The sequence below is a fragment of the Eubalaena glacialis genome, chromosome 16 (genome assembly GCF_028564815.1).
Source record: "Eubalaena glacialis isolate mEubGla1 chromosome 16, mEubGla1.1.hap2.+ XY, whole genome shotgun sequence".
Lineage (NCBI taxonomy): Eukaryota > Metazoa > Chordata > Mammalia > Artiodactyla > Balaenidae > Eubalaena > Eubalaena glacialis.
Genome location: NC_083731.1, coordinates 86,530,711 through 86,548,329, shown reverse-complemented (window position 1 = coordinate 86,548,329; position 17,619 = coordinate 86,530,711). Strand labels below are relative to the sequence as shown.

The 17,619-nt window shown below is 44.8% G+C and overlaps 1 protein-coding gene and 1 pseudogene across 1 annotated transcript; both read right to left on the bottom strand.

The window, feature by feature from the left end:
• Positions 1–748: 748 nt before the first annotated feature.
• On the bottom strand, positions 749–17,360 carry LOC133076399 (uncharacterized). Its single transcript, XM_061170934.1, has 6 exons — positions 17,352–17,360; positions 14,616–14,725; positions 14,059–14,195; positions 13,853–14,017; positions 12,714–12,898; positions 749–925 (listed from the first exon to the last, which is right to left on the bottom strand). Exons 1-6 carry the CDS (start codon positions 17,358–17,360, stop codon positions 788–790), a joined length of 744 nt encoding a protein of 247 aa, XP_061026917.1. The 3' UTR covers positions 749–787.
• Positions 17,262–17,619, bottom strand: part of LOC133076398 (phospholipid-transporting ATPase IB-like) — an 84,079-nt pseudogene continuing 83,721 nt past the window's right edge.

The window sequence follows — 17,619 nt, the reverse complement described above, 5'->3', positions numbered from 1 at the left end:
ATAAACCATAATGGAAAAGAATATGAAAAAAAGAATGTGTATATATATATATATATATATATATATATATATATATATATATATATATAACTGAATCACTTTGCCATACAGCAGAAATTACACAACACTGTAAATCAACTATACTTCTATAAAAAAAATAGGCTGGAGAATGGGGTTGGATACCCCAGATCCAGGTTCAATTTCCCCCGGAACGTTGTATTCATGTCTCTATTGATATAACTGGGATTATGATTCCTTTTGTCTTTCTGTCTAGACAACAACTCCTTGAAGGCACAAATCAAATCCTGCTCATCTTTGGGTCCCACAGTGCAGACTTGGAGCAGGCTCGGTTTATGAAGCATGTACTATATGCCAGGCACAAAAATACTGAAGTGTTACTTTCAAGGAATTGAATTCAATAAAATGCACCTAAATACGAAAGCCATTCTGAGTATAGCAATTTGGAGATAAAATATCTGGTAAGACTAGGGTCCCAAACCTGGCGCTGGGGATGAAATCCTTGGACAGTGGGTTCAGAGGGAGGGAATTTCTAGTCGGAGCCTCCCAGGGCCCCGCCCACAGAATACTTTTGAGGCTTAAGGTGAGAGTGCTTTGCAATGAAGGGAGATGAGGAAAGGAACAAGCTGTTTCCTGGGTGTCACCTGGTGACGTGGAAAAGTTTGCCGTCCACAGAATCGGTGCCAGCAGCTTGCCTCCTTTGTGGTGTTGGTGGCGGTGGGCATCACCAGGCCTTCCACAGGCACGAGCCAGGTCACCGAGGCTCTGGTTAGCACTGAGAGCCAGGGCTGGCCCACGATGCTGCCAGCCTCCGTGGGTACCACAAAGGTGAGTCTGAGAAGCACAGGGTCACTCTGCGGGGACTCCCACACCAAAGAAGAATTTCCGGGTGCAGCAGGGCTGGTCCCTGCAAAGCAAGACAAGGTGGAGTAATGTCTAGTATTACGTCCCATGAAATGATGCTGTTTTACATAGACCTGGAATTGCATATTTTTAATTGAAATAATTCAAAAGGCACTTTGGGGTCATAGGTTCCTTGGGATTTCTGACTCTTAAGATCATTGTTTTTATATGCCTGGGTCATAGTAAAAAAAAAAAAATCCCATTCATCCTGGGTGTTCAGATTTGGCGTAAATAGGAATTTCCTTCATCAAAGCTGCCCCACCAGTCTCCTGGTAAAAACATAAAAAGATAAAAGGACCACTGTGCTGCTTATTAGGCAGAAACAGAATGATGGGATTCACAGCGCAGCCTCACAGCCCTCGTAATTATCCCTGTCCAAATACTTGAACTTTCTGAAACCGAGCCCTCCCCCATTTTATGGCATCAACCTTTTTGGGGGGTACCTTTTGGATTAGTAAGAGACTTTCTTTGGCTTTTGCAAGAAGTCAACCTCTCAGGAAACAACTGAATTAAACTTCATACTTGTTTAAAAGTCCTCGGATAGCGCCTCACATCTGCGTTTCCTCAAAATGTCTCCGTTGAAAAAATAAAGGGAGAGCGCCCTGCATTGTGCAAGTATTCAAATGAGCAGAAAAGGGTTTGATGAGTTCCATGTCCTACAAATGTTAGCATCCCAATTATACCTTAAGACTTGTTAAGTATTTCAGACCACTTTGCAGCTTTACAGCACTGAGGACACTTCTTGCTTGATATTATAAGTTCTCGTATAATGTAACTGTTCTCTGGATAGTCTCCAACTTGCTAGCCTTCATTACCTAATTAGAAGAAAGGGTTTTTTTTTTTTTAATGTCTTTATGTTAGAAAATATGCTTGAATAGCTCTAAGACTGAAGCTCAGTCAGCTAATAAGGACCCTTGACTACTGAACATCTGGTATGTGGTGCCAGGCATTGTGCTAACTTCTTTGATTATCATTACAGTGTCTCTCCTAATAAGTTTGTTATTAAGTAAGCTAAAAAAAGGTTTAAATTCATCTACTCCTCTAAAATTTCCAAAGAAGTTAAAAAGGAATTTCCAGCCTATGGAGAATGTCATCCAATTAATCTTAACACAAGTAACATTAGGATTCCTTTCCCAGCCTTTATTGTCAATGAACTGGTTTCTAATGTTACACAAATGAGATGTCTTAGCAGAAAGACACCAATCGCTGGCATTCTTAATTTCTATTACCAATTTCCTTTTTGGTGCACAGCAGTTTGATTTTGTAAGGTATACATATTTTTAGTTCTTTTATTTCTGGAAGTAGCTTGACTGGCTTTAGAGATACGAGGTCCGGGAAGAAAATATTAGAAAAACAGAAAGCAGAAAAGTATAGAAAGGCTTCAGGTGATGAGGAAAAAAAAGGTGATGGAGTTTGCTTCAAAACTCCCTTTAACCACACAAAGGATTATTTTAGGGGGGCCCTTAGTCTCCAGCACAGAGAAGGCAGACCAGAGGAAGCGGAGTTGGGTCACAGAAAGTGATATTTAAAGCACACTCTCTAACCAGTGTAGATGCAGAAGCAGTAACACAGAGAATGAAAAGAGGGGATGAAATTCCCCAGCCCCTAAGTTCCTTAAGAGCTTATTCAATAAACTCCAGCCTCGGAAGGATGAGGGGTGTCTTAGGATAGCCGTGCCATAGACAGGGCCAGGACTAGTTAAATTCTTGAGATTCCTACTAGTATTCCTTGAATCTTACTATGCAATGTCAAAGTGTTAGGCTTATAAATAAAGAAAACAGCAAACGCGGTTCATCTTTGTTCTTTTGACGTCAAACTTCCTGACATCCTTCAGCAAAGAAAACATTTTAAAACCAGATGAGATGGCTGCCTCTATAGAAATGTATCTGGTATCCCATCCCTGTATTATTTTAATTAAAGTTTGGGAATAATATGCATTTTTAGCACTTTTGAGGGTTGGGGGGGAAGAGAGAGTGAGAAGGTGACCCCCTGCTCAAGGGCTACCTTGAGACCTGCTCTCTGTCCGTCTGCAGAGGTAATGAGAATCCAACTCCTGCACATTCGGAAGGCAAACAGAGTGAGTTTCAGATGTAGGCAATTTACATTTATAGACCAGGTCAAGCAAATTGGACAGTTTAAGTGAGCACTGAATGAAGGGGAACATAAATATGTTGGGGCTAATAAATGGTCATATTTATGGAGTGCAGTAAAACCCGTATCTCTCACTCCACATGAAGAAATCGTGCCAACTGGACCGAATACAGCGGTCCTGACACTGAGTGCTAAAACCATAGGAGGGGCAAACTCCACTGTTGAAATTGAACTTCCAACATCTACAGTACTACTGCAGATGCACTTGCATATCCGATATCCTCCTGGTAGAGAACGAATACCAAGTGCTCAGAAACAAAACAAACAAACAAAACACAAGCAAACGAACAAGCAAAAAAAACCCCGCTTCCTCCTGATCTCATCGATACGTTTCCAGAATCTGTATGGGGCAGCCAAACTCAGCCTGATTTTTGAGAAAATATAATCCATATGTTGCTTGATAGGAAGAGAAAGACTAAGACAGACTCCAAGTAATAAAAAAAAATGGGCAACCGGCTCCAAGCACAGCCCTCAACTGCTGTTTTCTTCATTATGGTGGGTCCCGCTTTGGTCATCTTGGAGGTGAAGCTAAAGATCAGGGTTGGTTCACTTTAAAGTCCGAGTGTTGGACTAGATCTCCAAATCTGGAGGCACAACCACCTGTGGGTTCTGGCGTGTGGAACAGATGCTCTGACACAGGCTGGAATTAGAGTGGCTGAGTCATGGGCGAGGAGTGAGCTCACTAAGCTCGAAGACTTTTTAAATGACAAACAGAGAAAGCCAGGAACCAGTGCCTCACCTTTCCCCATGCCTCTGCGGAGGAATTCTGACACATATCAAATCTTCACACTCCCCTAATTAATGCTCATGATGTATCATTTCACAGTTATCTGTAGCTTTCAGCCAACTCCAGTATTTGAGTGTCTTTCCCTACGAAGTAAGCTAAGGGCAGTGTAAGTGCTGCTTTTAACCAAAGGATAAAATCATGCCATGTCTAATTGACTGTATAAACTAGGAGACTTGGTTTTTTGTTTGCTTTTACTTTTTACTCGCAAATAATTTCAAACTTGGAGAAAGAGCTGCAGGAATGAGAACAGCATAAAGCACTGCTCTATACCCCTTTACCGTGGTCCATGATTGTTAACATTTGGGCGATCTGTTTTATGGCCAATGACCCACAAAAATGGATTAACCCTGTTCCTTCCGATTTGGGATGATCTGCCATACAGACATGTACACCAAAGCGCCAACATTACTAACTGTACATTGCTTGTTAGAACAGAACCAAATCCCATTCTCTCATGCTGGCGATTGATTTATGCTTTTTCCCGATTGTCAACAAATTATTAAATCTAAATCTTATGCTTGTTAAAACACATTATTTGAGGACCCATTCCTAACAGCTTGGCTAACTTCACACATATTTTGCTGCTGAACTTTGAGCTCTAAGTGCTAAGTTGAAGAGTATAATTCCAGACCTTTAAAAACAGAAAAAGATACGAAAGCCGTAAACGGTCCAAGATTTCCTGTCTTTGGCTCTTGAGCACCATCTTCTGGCTAAAAGTTGGCTGTGAGACGGTTAAATTGTAACCAATTGTTACAATCAATTAAGTAACATAGAGCATCCTGGGGACTAGATTTAAACAGAAAAGAGGCTTTGACATTATACCAGTGAAAATGGACTAAATCCACAGGAAAAAAGAAAGATCAGAAAGAAGATGACTGGGAGGCTGAAATGACCCCTCTGCTTACCTGGAATGTCAATCTGGTGTTGGGGAAGGGGAAGATGAGGTGGGGATAAACGTTGGGGACCAGTGATGGGGAGCAATCAGCTGCCCACCGTGATTTTACTTTAAATCTTAGGCAACCTTCCTCCAAGTCACAACTCCTAGATCTAGGCTACCTGAAGGCAAGACCCCAGTCCAATTTACCTTTGTATCATCCATAGACTGTACAGTTTCTCGTTGAATGAGAAATAAGTTTATTTGCCCTTGGTTAACATGTGCAGGCATGCTGCTAAAGTTTGAACCTGAAATACACAAATATTAAAGTAATACATCATTACAGTACACAATAGCTAGACATCTAGTAACTAATAGCTTTTTTTAAAATTTATTTATTTTTTGGGTGTGTTGGGTCTTCGTTGCTGCACGCGGGCTTTCTGTAGTTGCGGTGAGCGGGGGGCTACTCTTCGTTGCGGTGCGTGGGCTTCTCACTGCGGTGGCTTCTCTTGTTGCGGAGCACAGGATCTAGGCGTGCGGGCTTCAGTAGTTTTGGCACGCAGGCTCAGTAGTTGTGGCTCAAGGGCTCTAGAGCGCAGGCTCAGTAGTCGTGGCGCACGGGCTTAGTTGCTCTGCAGCATGTGGGATCTTCCCAGACCAGGGCTCGAACCTGTGTCCCCTGCATTGGCAGGCGGATTCTTAACCACTGCACCACCAGGAAGTCCCACTAATAGCTTTTCAGTAGCCAAAATCATATATCAATAGATCTCTCTATTTAGTCACATTTTAAATTTGCTCCTAAAATCCAACCTATTTGCAGAAACACATGATCCACTTAGAATCCTACTAGTGTAGACTTGGAATGGGCTATAATAAGTATGTACTTTACAGCCAAAACCAATAGTTATCCATTTGGCTTTGAAACATCATCATAAACAATTATACAGATTCCATCTATAGATTCCATACGTGTCGGGAGCCTGTTCTGGGTTTAATCATATTTGCAGGATACCCTTAAAAGAGGTGAAATAATTGTCATGATGCTGTGATAGTCACAGCAGAGTGAAACACGGAGATTTGGGTTCACAGAGGCAACAAGGCTTGGAGACAGCCTTCTACACAATACTAAATTTAAAACTCCAAGGGAAGGGATCTTTTTTTGCACAGACATTCCCCATCTTAACTTGGTGTCTGCTTTGACTCCAGAAGCTTTGGTGATAAGTTTCACTAGGGGTCGAAATACAATGCCATAATATGACCAATCCTGACCAAAGGCTAAAATAGTGGGAAATAGTACCTGGCGTCAACTGAACACCTACTGTGTGTCATACCTTGTCTACACACATTGCCTCACTTAATCTTCTAAACCCCATTTGGCAGTAAAGTCACACCTGGAGCTCAGCTTCGGCTTTGCTGTTCAGCTGGAATCTACTGAAAATATTAGAAGCTGTTTCAACGGTATTTCCCTGAACTTGTGTATGATTCAGGGTCATCTGCTTGCATAGGTTACCACCATATCTAATCATGTTAATGACATCAGAAATACAAACAAGGTGTGATATTTAGATTTGTTGTTAAGATTGAAAGACAGTATTTACTTTCAAATATAGATAAGCATTCTACAATGAAACTTGGGGTGAAAGCCTCTTTTGTGTGTTTAGAGGTTGGAATTCTACCAGTCAGTTGAATTATAAATCTATATTTGTTATTGCAAGACTACAATGAGTGTGAAAATTGTGAAGATTATGTAAAAGAAAGCATGTTGGCTTCAGGATACATATCCTTTTTTGAGCCAGCAAACGAAATGCAAATTTAAATGATAATATGTAGCAGAATAATAAAGATTAATAGATTGTATCATAATTCTAGACCTTGTACAAGTGTTTTGGTAAACTGGCATTCTTAACATTAAATAAAGTGGTATTTAAGAACTGTATTTATTGGGCTTCCCTGGTGGCACAGTGGTTAAGAATCCACCTGCCAATGTAGGGGACATGGGTTTGAGCCCTGGTCCAGGAAGATCCCACATGCTGTGGAGCAACTAAGCCTGTGTGCCGCAACTACTGAGCCTGCGCTCTAGAGTCCGCGAGCCAAAACTACTGAGCCTGTGAGCCACAACTACTGAGCCCGCATGCTGCAACTACTGAAGCCCGTGCTCTAGAGCCCATGCTCTGCAACAAGAGAAGTCACCGCAATAAGCCCGTGCACCGCAACAAAGAGCCGCTCCCGCTCGCCGCAACTACAGAAAGCCCACGCGCAGCAACGAAGACCCAACGCAGCCAAAAAAAAAGAACTGTATTTATTGTTTTTTTTAAAAATTCTACGTAAGTCATAATCCTTTTAAGAAAGAGTACTATTTGGAAATTCTTTCAATTTTGTATGGGTGCTTTAAAATCAGCATGTTAACACTGCCACTTAAAATTTCACAAGGAAAAACTCCCAAATTATTCTACGACAATGCCCATGTGATAAATTATCTCTGATCCAGACATAACGAAGACTAAAGTAGAATATTTATTTTAAAATGAGTTAAATACCTTGCTTCTCTACCAATCACAGGTGAAAGTGGGTTCTATCTAGTGTTGGAAATAGGTAGGTAGCTACCAGAGGAGAAATCTAGCAGCTGACGGTGGAGAAATTATTGTTTCTTCCCCATAATGTCAAATTTATAACATCTGACTGATAAAACCCTAATAACAGAAGCATGTTAATGTAGTAGGTTGACTGAAGAAACAACTCTAATTCTCTACCCCTCCATATGTTCATAGCCTTTGTGATGCAACTTTGAGGCCCTTCCCTTCGAGAGGTGGAGTCTATTTTCCCGGCACGCTGAACCTGGACAGCTCTTGTGATTTACATTAGCCAACAGAATGCAGCAGAAGTGACCGATGTGCCAGTTCTGAGCCTAATCTCTAGAGGCCTTGCTGGCTGCCATGCTTCAGTTCTCACTCTTTAATGCCGCCACATCCTGAGGACAAGCTCAACTGTCTGCTGGAGGATGAGGGACCACACAGAGCAGAGTCGTGATGCTGGAGCTGACACCATCCTGGACCGCCAGCTCCCAGGTCACAGAAGCCCTGTGAGAGAGCAGACATGAGCCCAGCTGAGATGCCCCGGGGCCGGCCCAGATCAGCACCGCTGCCCAGAGGACCAAGAGAACAGTGAACCATAAATGCTAATTATCATATGCCGCCCAAGTTTTGTAGTTACTGGTTACATAGCATTATCGTGGCAACAGACACCTGATACAGTTAATGATTACTTTCTAATAGCAATATCAGGGTTATTCTTTTATCCCAGAAATCCATTTTGTGATGGTGATATTTGGCTTTGGCCTCAGTGACTTTGCCACGTGACCATTTAGGAGTCAGCCCAAGCACGCGTGTGGTGCATCTCTATAGGGTAAGAATTACTGTCTCCAATTTAGAATTACGCGTGCGCGCGCACACACGCACACACACACACACACACACACACACACACCCCTGAGGTCCACGAGGGTTTGGAAGCTTTCTCAGGTCCAAGTCAGGTCAATCTGACTCCAGAACTTAAGTTCTGAAGACTGAGCTACATTCTCTCTCTCTCTCTCACAGCCTCTGGCATGAGCTCAGTGAGGATGGAGAAGTTCACTTTACAGTAAGTCACCCTATGGCCTGACGGACAGTTTATTCCCCATAGGAAATTAAGAGACGCCCTCCATTTGCTATTAAAACTAACTTGAGCTTCTGGGAAAAGGGAGTCTGGATAGAAGAAAGTGTTCTATCCCACCACACACTGGCTCAGACGCACAATTAAAGTGCCTTGAGTTCATGAAGCTTACATACCAAAGATACCTTTAAAAACATGTTTAAAGAAAGGAAATCTGTTACAATGATGATTTTCTAAGACAGTCCTTCTGTTATTCTCCAGACACACTTAGTCTAAAATTAGGCAAGAGCAATTATCTGACCATATGGATCTCAGTCTAACACATTCCCTCAAAGAGACTGAACTCTCATTTGGAGGGAAGTGCTGGTGAGTGAAGCAGAGTGTTTGTAAGGGACACAAGGAAACAAACTGTTACATTATTGAAATGACATTGATTTATAATATATGTTTCAGGTGTACATTTTATTTCCACTTCTGTCTACCCTACAATACGCTCACCACCAAAAATTTAGTTCCCGTCGGTCACCATACAGTTGACCCCCTTTACCGATGTCACCCTCCCCTCAACCCACCTCTGGTAAAACCACCACTCTGTTCTCTGTATCTACGTGTTTGTTTGGGGGAAACAAACTCTCTTGTGAGTAAATATCTGAGTGAAAGAAAGCAAACTGATTGGCTAGAAAAGAAGTTCTAACGATGGTTTGTTTCAGGACCAGCAGAGCCACTGGCGTCGCCTGGGAATGGGTTAGAAATGCAGATTCTCGGGCCCGACGCCAGACCAACGGAGTCAGCACTCTGGAGTGAGGCCCAGCAATCCGTGTGCCAGGGAACCCGTCCGCAGCTCCGATGCCTGTGGAGGGTGAAGGACAGCAGGTAGGAGATGTCCTTCAAGGAGGACTTCACTTCTTCATACACTTTGTCTACGGCTTGTGCTCAGTAAGAGAGGAAACCGGCAGCTCTGACCTCCCCAGCTCTCTGCTCCCGGAGGCTTCTGGGGGAGTTGGGGTCCCCCTGGGCCCAGGTCTCTGCTCCCGGAGGCTCCTGGAGGAGTTGGGGTCCCCCTGGGCCCAGCTCTCTGCTCCCAGAGGCTCCTGGAGGAGCTGGGGTCCCCCTGGCCCCTGGCTCCGTTTCTGCACAGTGCAGGGAAGCGGGGGAAGGAGTCGGGCCGCTGGTGGTCTCATCACTTGGCCCCAGCACCCCCTACTCCTTAAGCTTAACCCTCTGGCTGCCCTGACAGGGGCAAAGCACCTGGTATGTCATGGGAAAGCTATTCCCCAGCAAAGTGCTTTGCCTCCAGCTGTGAAATTGATTAGTGGCCTTAAAATCCCGGAAGAGTCTCTACTGGCAGCTGTAGTTGCTATTTTAAAACTGCAGAAGAGTATGTGAGAGGGGGAGGGGATTGTATATTATGTACCAGAGAAGGTTAAAAACAGAAAACAAAAAACAACAAACCCTTTTTTCCCTCCAAGTTAAGGAATGGCACACCAGTAGAAGAAACATGACATAATTTTATTTCCTACGTTAGACTTTTTTGTTGGAATAGCCTAACTTTTACTTAATTGTTATAAAGCTACTTCCGAAATCAGTATCAAGAAATTCAACTGGTGGGGATTTAAGAGATTGTGGAATTAGGAGATGAGAAGCAGCTGGTACAGATTCGAGGGAGGGTGGGCTCCTTGCTGAATGCTCGGCCAGGGCCAGCTGTCTACTTGCATTCAGGAACTCTGCCCGAAATATGGGACGGCAATCAAAAGTGCCTGATACAATAAATATGATGGCTTCAAGTGATTACTCAGATCTGGATTTTTTTTCCCTCTGCTTTCCATAAGAATGAGTTTTAAAGGTCCAGTTAAAACCTGAGGATCATTCATTGCCAGAGAACATCAACTAAACCTGCAGAAAAGTTCAGCCGTGGACCTGGCCAGAACTCTATTTACCCAGCAAGCATTTACTGAGCATCTACTATAGGGAAGACATGTGTGAGGCGCTGGGAATGCGAGTAAAAAGACACTTAGTCTACAGGACGGAGACAAGACCGTGTGATGTTAAACACAACTGGTCGAAGCAGACCTCAGAGGAGACTGGAGGAAGACCTCTAAGCTGGGTGAAGGAGAGGGACAGGGCATCTCAGGCAGGAGGGGAGCCTCTGCAAAGACACATGGGTCTGAAAACGGGCGGTGGGGAGTCTTGACCGGAGGAGCACGTGCAGAGGTGCTAGAGCCCAGGGCAGGGAGGAGAGGTCGGGCAGGCAGGTGGTCGTGGGGTGTTCAACCATCTCTAGCAGAGGTGCCGAGTGTACGTCATCGGATGATGACTCTACTGGGAGTGTGAAGACGGCCTGGACAGGGGAGCTAAAGAGGGCAGGGAGCTTGATCAGGGACGACAAGAGAAGCGAACTAACATTTGTCTCCCATTAGTTACAGGATACATCCTAGGTGCTCCCACCATGAAGATGATTATTTCCCCAACCAAAGCAGGCAGACACTTCAGAATCTCTGAAAGGGGCAGGCATAAAATTCACTGTTTTAAGACCACTGCCTACTTGGAAGATGAAACAAACCACTTCTTTTGAAATTTCCCAATATCATTCAAGAAGGGACAGGAAAATTACTTTTAATCATTGGGTATAGGGGGTTAAAAATGTTGAAAAGTACTGTTCCCAAAGCACGTTTTACAAATTCATCCAGGTAAGGAATATTTATTGAACACAATATAATGCCTACCATTTATTTACATTTTGTTTTGGCTACCGGTGGTTTTTTTTTCCCCAGTTCGTATTTTCTAGGAAATATTTCCTACTCTATGCATATTTTTTTCCCTAAAGCCCCCTTTGAACACATCCTAACATTCTGAAGGAGAAGGATGCTGCCTGACCAGAAGAGAACGCACTTCCAGGCCTCAGCTGCTGCTTTGGGAGCTAATTATGTGAAACAAATATTCATCTGTTGGCCCAGATGTTTGATTTGCAGTTAATACGTAGCCAATTAGATTTTTACCGAGTGCAGGGGGGAAAGCCAGTTCATAATAGGAAAATATGTAAACTGTGAAGAAAACAAATGCAGATCTCAGGTGGAAAAGCTACAGCTGTAACACTGGAGGTGTGTTCTTTCTTCATAAACTAGGGAAAGAGCTGACCAAAGGAAAAAAGTCTCTCCTGCCCCCTGGTGTCTTTAGGTCTGCCTTGCAGTATTCTAAAATTTCCGAATCAGTATTTCAGGGGAAAAGATTCCTGTGGCTTTTTCCCTAATTCAGAACAATTCCTAGAACAGCAAATGAATTTTAATTCCCCATCCTTACTTATGAGATAGTTTTTTAATTATTATAATAATTCAAGTATCTATTTAAGTACGACAGGAAGTCTGGTGTTTGCTGATGGCTATGTAGAATTGGTAATTTTGAATGTTGCTCTAACCTAGTATAGATCTAAGACAGTCAAATAAGCAGCTCTCAAAACAAAGCAACAGAAAGAGGCCATTAAGGAAAGAAATCCCATTTCAGAGAAATAATCAAAATAATGTGATCAGACGAGTGAAGAGAATGGTTTATATATATTTGCTGTTACCACTTCTACTAGAAGCTTCAGAAATTTGATGTTTAAAAAGTTTAAATATCTACAGAACATGAACAAAATTAAAGGCCATACAGCAGACTTTGGGAAAGTATTTTTCGTGCATGTGATTTTTGGTGGGAGGAGGAAACAGAACACAGGGCTCAAACAATCGATTTCCCTACTTGCCGCGTCCAAAGCCAAATCTCCATCTTCTCCAGCCTGAGCCCTGAGCCCCCCAGCACCACGCCAGGTGCACGGAAGATCCCGGAAAAGGTTCGTTTTTGCACAATTTGGACTGACCGAGGCAAATGACGCGGCATTAAAGAGGTCCCACACATACAAATAGTGATCACTCCGCTACAGCACGAAATAACGCCATCTGCGGCAGTCTGGACCATTTTGAGCAGCTGACTCTCCCTACGCTGGCGTAGATTTTGCTGGGATTTACCTACCCAGCCCTCTAGCATATTCCTACCAGCGTGCCTGTCAGTCTCCACCTACTCCACCTTTCCAGCTTCCCTACGCCCAGATAAGGTCACAAGGCACTGCTTTTCAGAGAACAATTTGTGTGTCTGCTCAAAACCTTCCTAAGGCTTAACAAAAGCTAACAAAACGATGAGATAACGCAACTGTTTTCAAAGAGAACCTACTGAAAGGCAGAAGAAAACAGTGTCCAAAAAAAAAAAAAAGAAAAGAAAACTAATAGTGTCCTTTTACTGAATAATACCCCCCCACCTCCGACTGACTTAAGTGAACCCAAAGAATCAGGAGGATTTGCTTACACTGAAGCGAGAAGTTTTAAGTCCACAACTTTGATGTTTTCCGGGTCCAGGGAGAACACTTTCACAACCCCAAAGCTTCTGCCCGCTTGACAGGGGGCAGGTGAAAACCGCAGCCACGCCTTCCTTTTTCCAAGAATTCAAAGAACGTGAACGATGCCCAGTAGAAGAACCTTCAGCTGTGCGCACTAAATGAACCGAGGATCACACTCACTTTTAGGAACCGGGGACAATTTTAGGTGTATCGTCAGTGGAGGGCAGCGTGCTCCCCACTGGCTAAACCCAAAAGCTTGTTTCCCTGAAGCCTTACTCCGCCCAGTGAAGCCCAGGGGTTCAGGGCTCCTCGCTGTGAACGCCACCCAGCGGCTTCCAACAGCAGGGGCTGAGCCCCGACCAGACTGCAGGGCCACCCCGGACAGGGAAACCCTAAGCATGTAAAACTGCTCTTTCCGAGCTGGGCATCAACCACGTGTCGGACGTGGCTGTCCTCACGCAGCTCAGTCAGACCTGGGCGCCTAAGGAGCCGGTAAACTAACGACCGGCTTGCGGGTGTGTCCGAAGCCCCGCGCCCTCCCCGCGTGGACGGTGCAAACCCGCCCGGGCTGAGTCTCTCCGAGGGCGGGGCGCCCGTGCGCGTGGGAGTCCCCGCGGAGCTGGTCCGCGAACACGGACGCGTGCGGGAAGCGCCGAGTTTCCGACTCCCCGGCCCGGGGATGGGCAGCGAACCCGCGTCTCTAACGAGTCCCAGGGACGCCGTGCTGTCCGCCCCCGCGCAGAACCGCCGCGGGCGTGGGTCTCGGAGGAGGAGGAGGAGGCCGAGGCCGGGTGGCTGGTGAACGTGCCCGGCGCCGCTTCCTCGCCTCCGAGCTCGGCGACCAACGCCTGCCCTGGCTGACCTACCCCCGGGGTCGGGGGACAAACGGCGCCCGGCGGGGTGTCAGGGCGCTTTTCCCCTCTAGCGGACTCACGTGCACGTGCAGGCGGCACACACACCTGTGCACACACCGGCGCCCACCTCCCTCGCCGCGGGCAGCGGGGCTGCTCGCCCCGCCCCCCCCAGTCAGCTCGAGCCCCGCCCCACCGAGTCCGGCCCCGCCCCTTCCCCTCCCCCCCCCCCGCCGGCCCAGCGCGACCCCACGCACCTGGCGGGGCTGGAGGAGGCCCCAGGTTGGTAAAACGAGAAGAGGGTGCCGCGAACTTGGGCGGCTTAGCAAGAGCTGGGGCGCGGTGTGGCTGGCGGGGGCGCCACCTGCCGTGAGCCTTGGGGGCGCTTTGGGAGGCCCGCTTCCTGCCCTCCGGGTGCCCTGCTACCGGGCGAGCGGGGAGGACGCGCCAGCACGGCGTTCACCGCCGGGCCTGCACCGGTGCGAACGACCACCCTTCCCCGGGCCGCGCCCCTCCTCTTCGCTCGGCCCCGCCCCGCGCCGCGCCCGGTTGGGCCTGGATTTCCGGAGCGTCCTGGGTCTCTCCAGGTCCCCCAGCCCCCTACACGGAAAGGAGGATTCCCAGATGTTAAAGCTCCCAGGGACTCCAAGGGACGGCCTCCTTGTTCTGCAGAAACAAGATTCTTGAGAGGTGACTTGTCCAAGGGTGTCTTAATCAATTTCTGTTTTAGTTTTCAAAGTATGGAATGTGGCTGGTCTCTCTGGGCACGGTTCATAAATGTAAAAACTTTAACTGGACAAAAATGCCAACTTGAGGGGTTAAAAACTCGAATTCAGGGAAGACCTGATCTTGTAGTTGGCGTGAGATCATTCATTTCCTGGTGAATGTTGCATTTCATTCAACTAGGTTGGGGATCCGCAGTGGACCAAGTGCCCCAAGGCGGCCTGTGGCTGGCCTGTATTGACAGGAAGTGGACAGACCACGCGTTCCACCTAGTGTCCTAGGTCTCAAGAAACCAACCAAACAGCGACAACGGACCGGAAGTCTGAGCAAGCAGCCTTGGGAAACACAGGCTGCACGCAGGTCTTCAATAAGTTCGTTTCCACGAGGAAGCCTCCAAAATAGGCTTCCTGAGCAGAAATAAGGCTTCAGCGGGGAGCTTTGGAAGAAGAAATTTCCCCAGATAATTTACGTAGGATAGTCCATAGTTGGGTTAGTTTTTGCTCAGGAAGTCTTTTTCTCAGTGAGCCTTACTGGCTGGGGAAAGGATATTTTTCAGGGAATAGGCAAGACTCTGTCAAAGTAAAGTACGTATGTAATAATTTTTCCCTAACCAGATTGTAACCTGCATGATGTCAGGCAGCTTGTTTTTCTTGTTTCCTGCTGTTACCCCTCGCGAAATGTGCAGTATGCACTATCTGCGTAACAAATATTTACTGCAAACACACAAAAGCGTTGATGAATCATAGAATGAGTCTGGCATTCCTGAAAGTCACTCATGTAACCCACATGTCCGCGAGGACACCCTATTTATTCACCGTTCCTTCATACTAACTCAATCGCCTTCCACCCTCCCACCCCCATCCCCTGGCACCTGCTCAGCTAGATCACTGAAAGGACCCAGGTTTTTTCCGTCTCTTTATCCACCAACCTCAGAGGGCTGGCTTTGCCTCCAGGCCGGCTCCTCTCAAATTAGTGGCTTATGGTAGTCTGACCACAGCCTATGTGTTTCCACCAAGGATTGGACTCTTTCCACTTACTCATCTATAGGATGTGTTTGTCCCTATCTCTCCATTTATTTAGATCATCTCTCATTTCTCCCAGCAATGTTTTACGGTGTTCAGTGTTCAGTATCATTTGGTTAAATTTATTCCTAAATGTAAATCCCTACTGTAAATAGTATTTTTATTTATGATTTTATTATGACTTTGTTGACCTTGTTGATCAGTTTGGGGAGAACTGATATCTTAACAATTATGAGCTTTCTGATCCAAAAACATAGTATATCTCTTCATTTATTAAGTTTGCCTAGTTTTTTTCCATCAGTGTTTTGTAGTTTTAGTATATAGATCTTGCACATATATGTTTTTTAGACCTATACTTGTTTCCTGTCTTCTGATGCTATTATAAATGTTATCTTAAAAGAAATTTCATTTTCCAATTGTTTGTTGGTAACATATAAAAATGCAATTGATTTTTATACGGACCTTGTAGCTTCACAATTTCTGAATTTATTTATTACTTTTTAAATAGGTGATTAAAAAACTTAACAGCTTTATTGAGATATAATTCATATACCATAAAATCCACCCTTAAGTGCATAATTCAATACTTTTTAGAATATTACAGAATTGTGCAACTACCACCACCGTCCAAAGGAAGAACATTTTCATCATCCTCAAGAGAAATACTGTGCTCATTAGCAATCACTCCACATTCCATTCAACCCCACGCCCCCAGCCCTAGGCAACCACTAATCTACTTTACATCTATAGATTTGCTTATAAATTTCCTGTGAATGGAATCATGTTGTATGTGGCCCCTTATGACTGGCTTTTTTTACTTAGCATAATGTTTTTCAGGTTCATCCATGTTGTGTGTATTTCATTCTTATTGCGGCTGAATAACATTCCATTGTATGGCTATACCACATTTTGTTTATCTATTTGTGGATAACTTTTTTGAGACGTTTATTGGGCTTTTTCTCCCAGTGCTTCCTTGTTGCCTTATTTCCATTCAAACAGGTATCAGGCTTTTTAGTTCATTTGCTCAGAAGGGTCGCTTGGCAGCACAGAAAACAAGAGGTAGTTTACAAGAATTCTTGGTCTTGACCTCTAAAAACTCACTAAGTAGAATAGGATTTGAGAAAGGGGGCTCTACCCTGGAGTAGAGGAGGGATTTGAAAGACATCTCTTTGTTCCCTCAAAGTGCGCTGGGGAGACAATGTTCTCTAGGACAGGAATGTTAGACCACAGGCGTGGGCATCTCGACCTCCCCGAAGGTTCCAGTGCCCCATACCTGGCACAGAACCCTCATCAAGTGGCCAAAAGAAACCGTGTGTCTTACTGGTGACCTGTGTGGGCAGATGACAGAAGGATGGAGGTGCCAGTGCTTTGCAGTGTCTGAAACCCTGGGAAGTTTGTACACACCTAAGGCAGAGTCACAAGAGTGATTGGGGTTGAATTTTCTACTAGCCCTAATGTAGGGGGGAATCAGAGGGAGATTAATGAGATATGGTAATTCTTGCACACCTGATTTTGAGGCCCAAGATTAGTCTATGCTACACTCATTATGTGAGTTCACTGAAATCAAGACTACAGTGCACATTCCATACACATCAAATATAACTCAAACATGACAGGACAGGACATTCTACTTAGAAAAATGCTTTATATGGTGCCTTGTACCCTTAATCTGTCAGTTTTCAAAAGATAGTTTCTGTCTGACCCCTTTCCAATTAAGCAAGACAAGCTTATTATGCAACATAACATCCTTTACCTTTTTTCCCCAAAACAACTTGTACCAAAGTTTAAATTTTGGTAAAACATAATGCTTTTAATTTTATACTTTAGACTGAACTGATAAATTATCTCACAGCCACAGAAAAATAAATAAATTAGGTAAAACATTGAAGATAAATTAAGAAAAAGCCAATAGGTTTCCTCCTTTATTTATACCCAAGAATCATGACTCAATCGATCCATAAATAACAAACTGGCCAGTCACAGGAAGGGGTGTTGAGGAGTATTGGCTCACTGTAGCCATCTCAGGGAAGGGCATGAAAGTGCGGGACACAGGGACCCAGATCTTACTCAGTGATGGACTTGGAAAAGGCAGAAGTAAAAGTCCTCCGGGGTTTGCTTTTGGTGGTGTCATAAGAAGTGACTAGTTCTTCCTGAGAAATCACAGCGTGTTCTACTTGAGAAAATGCGTACCCACCTAAAAGAGCAAAGCACAGGGGGCTCTGTTAGAGGACTAATACATACAAGTGAACATTCTGGTGACAGAAATCAAAACTCCCACC